A 6,000-nucleotide genomic window follows, 5' to 3' on the forward strand; every position below is an offset into this window, starting at 1 on the left:
TTTGAATTTTAGGTTTATCGAGTTGATTGTCCCGAGGATGGGACGTCAGGATTCTGAGCTATCTTAGATGATAAGCGCATTTGATTGCTAGAGACTGATAGGTATACTATTAATTTAGGCCTAACTCTTTTGTCGTCGCATGGAATAAATGTGTCATGAAGTTTTTCTGGTTCAAAAGCAAGTGTTTTTTGTCTCATTCTATTTGTATTTCGTGTTCCTCATCATGATATTGCTGTTGAGAACATAGGGTTGCATATCTGTATGTTGATGGAATGGAGAACAATCTGTATGAAGTTTTTCTGGTTCAAAAGTAAGTTTTTTTATCTCATTCTATTTGTATTTGGTGTTCCTCGTTATGATATTACTGTTGAGAACGTAGAGTTGCATGTCTGTATGTTGATGGAATGGAGAACAATCTGTATGAAGCTTTTCTGGTTCAAAAGTAAGCTTTTTTATCTCATTCTATTTGTATTTGGTGTTCCTCATTATGATATTACTGTTGAGAACATAGAGTTGCATGTCTGTATGTTGATGGAATGGAGAACAATCTGTATGAAGCTTTTCTGGTTCAAAAGTAAGCTTTTTTATCTCATTCTATTTGTATTTGGTGTTCCTCATTATGATATTACTGTTGAGAACATAGAGTTGCATGTCTGTATGTTGATGGAATGGAGAACAATCTGTATGAAGCTTTTCGGGTTCAAAAGTAAGCTTTTTTTTCTCATTCTATTTGTATTTGGTGTTCCTCATTATGATATTACTGTTGAGAACATAGAGTTGCATGTCTGTTTGTTGATTGAATGGAGAACAATCTGTACCTATCTCTCTTTCTACTTCCATTTGTCTTTACATTTACAGAGAATATCAATCCGATCTTACTTTGACTAGTTTGACTTAGAGTTGAATGCTTAAAAGAAAATATAATTCTTCCAATAGATGCCTCTTAAAAGTAGCTTGCATTGGTTTGGTATTGTTTGTATTACAGCAAGAGCCAATTTGTAGCTCCTCATGAAATCTGAGATAAGTGCCACTGATATATAAAGTGGATGATTGTTTACATCAAACTTAATGGCACAAGAAATGTTCTACAACTATAGAATAAAACTTTGTGATGTGAAAGCTGTACAAAATTTCTTTTTGAATTTGAAGTCTCCCTCCACCATCTTTTTCATGCTTTAGGTTATAGCTGAGCATTATTCTTGTAGTGATGACACCATTTTGTCATGCTCATGATAATATTCATCTTATTAAGTTGAGGTTTGGCTGCATGCACTATCTACTCTGTTTGCTTGTTCTGTATTGATAATTTGTGTTTCCTGTTTACATGTATTAAACTCTATTATCATCTTTCACAATTGTCACTGGAGATAACTTTCATAATTGAAGCAATATATGACCCAAAACTGTTGGTGCTGAGATGAGTAGATAAACATGGCAAGTTTATGGTGGCAACCATGAGGACCATTACCTTACCTAGCAGAAGTTAGAAGAATCTACTGGATCCTTCAACTTTGCACAATGATTAAATATGATTACCTCACTCCCACCTGAATGTGCCCACATTTGTGTCTGCAGGCACTTTTGGAGTCATTTCTCTGGTATTCATATGCTTCTCTCTCAATGTTATCAGTCAGAAGTTTTTCAGGGAAAAGTTTACCTAATGGATCTATCTTTTTGCCTGACAGAGATCTGAACATTTATCATTTTATGTACAAATTACAGCAACTGCAAAGAAACCTAGCTTGTTCATTGCAGCTTTTCTTTTCACTCCCACCAAACATATTGATATGCCTGTCCTCATGCATTACTGGTCCCAACATGCCAAAGTTTCAATGCCTCCCCTTTCATCAACTCAGAAAGGAAGCCACCATGCATGCATCCTCAAACTAGCAAAACTGCACTCACTGACAACATAACAAGCTTTCCTCGTGAAGTGATTGTAAGGCTACCAGAATGAGAGATTCAACATCAAAACCTTGGAGAACATCTGAGGGAACCCAGGTAGGTGAAGGCCACTGGATGGGGGAACATGATAGAGAGAGATTGATTTGCCTGATAAAGCCTATCACACATGTGGAGTGAGAGCATGGATCAACACTTGCAGATATTTAGGGGAATGCCAATTTGGATTGTGCTATTTCTACTCAGGAAAAGAACTCTTTCAAATTGTTCAAACTCTGATGTTAAGTCTTTTGTAAGTAATTCATTGCCATTAACTCTCATCCTTTTTATATTCTAGTGTGGCAGCAGCAGCAGCCTGCGTCATTGTTCTGGCGTTCGATCAGAAGAAGAGAAGCTCTGTTCTTGTGCTTCTGCAGTCACAAAAGCTGCACCGGAGCTGGTTATCTTCTTGGCCAGGGGAGTTCATGAGACGAGTACGCCGACACCCTCGACGGTGGAGGAGAAAGACGGTGGGTGGCGTCCCCGAGGAAGGAGTACGTCTCTTCCTCCTCCTCTGCTTACATGCTGCATGAGCCGCGCCGTGCGGCTTTCAATCACCTACGTCACCCGCAAGGCAGGTAAGCATTTCACATCAAACATCCTTTCCCTGTCAACTGATCCAAACTCCAACAAGCATCACGGCAATTAGTCATTTATAAACCTGTGATCTCCCCCAAATCCATGCGTGCCCGGCGAATAAGCCGCTGTCCCTCTCTGTTCAGCCACCGCATTATTATATGGACCACTTTGGACACGCCCGCACACAAGTCTTACGTCCTCATCGTCACAGTCACAGGTCTCAATTATTTATAGGAAGAGAACAAAGTCGCTGCCATGAAATAATGAACATGTTTGTTCTCGCTCAGCATGGTGGGCTCAACAGAGGCACAGAGAGAGAGAGAGAGAGAGAGAAGAAATAAGGAGCATTGCTAATGTCTCGAACAGCTACGATAAAGAGAATAATTACTTGGAAGAACAGCTATAATTAATTTCCGCTTCATAGGATGGTTATACACCCTTAATTATTGTTATGCTGCTGATTTGTACCTCCTAATTAGTTTGCGTTGGCCTTTCCTTCAGGCTTGGAGGCGTCGGAAAAAGAGGCTCGAATCGCGGAGGTCCTCCTCCTCCTCTTGATCGAGCTGATGCCGTCGTCTGCCGAGGCTTTCTTCTTCGCCTTGGCTCTCCCCTTCCCCTTCTTCCTCCTCTTCGCCGCCTCCCTGGTCGACGTCCTCGTCCTCGTCGTCATTGTTCTCCACGCTGACACCGGGCTCCTGCTTGTTCTCGTTGCCTTTGCTGTTGAAATCAAAGCTTAGAGGTCCCATGTCGGAGAACCGGAAGCTTTGGTGGTCGGCCGGCACGACGATAGCATCGAGTAGCTCAGAGTTCACTTTCGGCTGATCCTTAATGTCTCCCGGTGGATTAGAAGCGGCTGCATTTGCACCAGGGGGGGAGGCGGAAGGATGAGGCTTGTTGGTGTTGAGGGACTTGGAGTAAAGCTGGTCCAGCTGTTGGAAGTAAGGGCAGGTCTTGGCGTGATGTGGCCGCTTCTTGCCGCTCTCTTTCGTCTTCCTGAAGTACTTGTTGATGTTCTCCCACTTCTCCTTGCAGCGTTTGGCGCTGCGGTGGTAGCCCATCGTGGTCATGGTCGCGCTCACCTCCTCCCACAGCGGCCCCTTCAGTCCCGGCTCCTGGAACCTCGATTCCAGCCCGCTCCGGACGCGGATCAACGCCTGGACCTCCGCCTTCGGCCATCTACTCGTGTTGAACGACACCTTGTTGCTATCTGGATCCCCATTGTTGAGGGTATCCGAGTACTGTTCGATTTGGAGGTTCTCCTCCTTGTCGGCATCGACCTCGGGGAAGTGGGGTTTGGGAGGGAGGTCGAGGCTCTCGCCGGTGATCTTCTCGAGAAAGGAGACGATGGCGGCCTCGCGTGAGGAGGCGAGGGCGCGCTCTTGGGCTCTCGCAGCCGCCTCGCGGCTGGACTTAGCGGCCTCCTGCTTCCTCCATGCCTCCTCGCGGCTGGTCCTCTCCTGTTCCCTCCTCTCCATCACCTCCAAGAACTTCCTGTGGAGGCCCTCCTGGTGGTCCATGAGCTGCTTCACCAGGCTCTCAAAGAAGGCAGCCACCGAGCTCAGCTGCCGCTGTCGCCGCTTCCTCCTTCGCCGCGCGCCGTCTTTAGACGATTTCTTGGTCGGTGCCTCCTCCCCCGCTGATGTCTCCGACGTCCCACCGACACGATCGGCGGCGGGTAGCCCCGGCGGGACCATGACGTGCAAGAGAGGGGTCTCATCGCCAGTGAGGGCGGAGCCTGAACCAGTCTGATTGGCTCCGCCACCGGCATTACTGCCGCCACCGGGCTTGTAGATGGCCTCGAGTTCACTGAAGAGCTTGTAGTTGCTGCCGCCGGCGGCCTGCACATGATCACACTCCGCTACCTCTTTGCTCTTCTTAGAGTAGTGCCCACTGGAGCACTCAGGCTTCTTATCCGTGCACCTCTTGTTGTTCCTGTTGATGTAGTCTATATCCAGTGGCCTCCTGCAGTGGATCAAATATGAGTGTAGGAGCAGCATAAGCGTAGGAACGAACCTAAACATACATACTATTCCAATGACACTTGTAGATTGCCTTTTAGGTGCTCTTACAAGCAAATCCTTTTCTGCCTTTTCACCAGTAATGATCAAAAAGCAAATCCCAGGAAGGAATCATCAGCTAGTCTCTCTTCTTTTTCAGATGAATTATGTAGCTTTGCTAAGTAAAAATGGCCAATAATTCATTACCATGACAGCTCCTTAATGGCGGACTCGTCATCTCGTTGCCAGTGGTGAAGGCGACTCTCGGATCCATCGTCTCCTTGCAAGATGGCATCACCATCATTAATTCCGTCCCGGCTACCGCCACCGCTGCTCTCTTCCATCGCCAGTTTAAAGCCCATCGCCGGCGCCAGAAACGACGGCCCTCCGCCGCCGCCGCCGCCGCCGGGGATGATGCGTGTTGGCGAGGCGGAGTTCTCGGGGCCCGACTCCTGGTCCAGTCCGAGCGGGTGCTGCGGAATCAGCCTCATGGGTTCCAGGTACTGCTGCTGGTGCTGCTGGTGGAGGGGGTGGAAGAGCTGGAACTGATGGGCGGCGGGTTGCTGGAAGAGCTGCTGGGTGATGGGGATGGTGTGGAAATGGGAGAAGTGGGGAGGCAGCGCGGGTGGCTGCGGGTGAGCGAGGGGATGGTACTTGAGAGGGTGAGGGACCGCGGGGTGGTGGATGTCGGTGGGCGCCGCAGCCGCGGCGGGGTTTGCCGAGGCGATGGAGAAGAGCGACGGGCCGCAGCTTTCAACCATGAATTGCTGGATCTCCGACACGCCTCCATATCCCGACTGCATCTTCTCTCTCTCTCTCTCTCCCCTTCTTCTTCTTCTTCTTCTTCCTCTCTCCCACGCTTCTCTCTTTCCTGCTGTGATGATAAGAGCAAGAAGACTCTCAGATCCGCCCTCCCAAGATCTTTCTCACTCACGAAGGAATCACAAAGGAAGGGAGCTTCGTCGACAGGGTAGCCAGAGCAACCGACAAGCCATCGACGAGGAAATCACCACTCTCCCTCTCGCCTCTTCTCGCTACCGCTGCTGAGGCTATAGGATGGAGAGAGAGAGTAAGACGGTGGTGTGTGGCGTGGTTGGTAGAAGGAAAGGTCAAAATATATGGTACAGACGGTGACGTCACGGGGTGGGGGGCAGAGGATGAGCGTCCGCTTCAAGGCGGCATTACTCCATCGGTCCTGCCAATCGAGCACGAGTCATGCACGTGACAACGAGGGCCGAACCGTCCATTTCGACAGCTACGGATATATATGGTTCGATCGTGTTGGGTTGGAGAGAGACGTGAGGAGGGCGAGGGAGGTCACGGGAAACGGATGGCCGGGGCGAGGAGCGGGAAGGTGGGGGAGCGATGATTGGGGTACTCGATTGCGGGTGGGGATACGAAGGAGGGGAAACGCTGTATCCAGCTGTGTCGGCCGAAAGCACGGAAGGAAGCATCGGGGACGCATGACCGGGCCTACGACGCG

General features: G+C 48.7%; 1 protein-coding gene across 1 annotated transcript; it reads right to left on the reverse strand.

Annotated features, from left to right (window-relative positions):
- Window positions 1-2,887: 2,887 nt before the first annotated feature.
- LOC103990633 (trihelix transcription factor DF1) lies at window positions 2,888-5,603 on the reverse strand. Its single transcript, XM_009409842.3, has 2 exons — window positions 4,725-5,603; window positions 2,888-4,482 (listed from the first exon to the last, which is right to left on the reverse strand). The coding sequence occupies exons 1-2, from the start codon at window positions 5,318-5,320 to the stop codon at window positions 3,018-3,020; spliced, it is 2,061 nt and encodes a 686-aa protein (XP_009408117.2). The 5' UTR covers window positions 5,321-5,603; the 3' UTR covers window positions 2,888-3,017.
- Between the last annotated feature and the right edge of the window lie 397 nt (window positions 5,604-6,000).

The sequence above is a fragment of the Musa acuminata genome, chromosome BXJ2-7 (genome assembly GCF_036884655.1).
Source record: "Musa acuminata AAA Group cultivar baxijiao chromosome BXJ2-7, Cavendish_Baxijiao_AAA, whole genome shotgun sequence".
Lineage (NCBI taxonomy): Eukaryota > Viridiplantae > Streptophyta > Magnoliopsida > Zingiberales > Musaceae > Musa > Musa acuminata.

Excerpts from the sequence above, each read along its gene's own strand:
- LOC103990633 (XM_009409842.3), bottom strand. The coding sequence starts at position 5,320 with ATGCAGTCGGGATATGGAGGCGTGTCGGAGATCCAGCAATTCATGGTT. Across the intron at positions 4,483-4,724 it reads GCCATTAAGGAGCTGTCATG|GAGGCCACTGGATATAGACT; the intron begins GTAATGAATTAT and ends GATCCACTGCAG.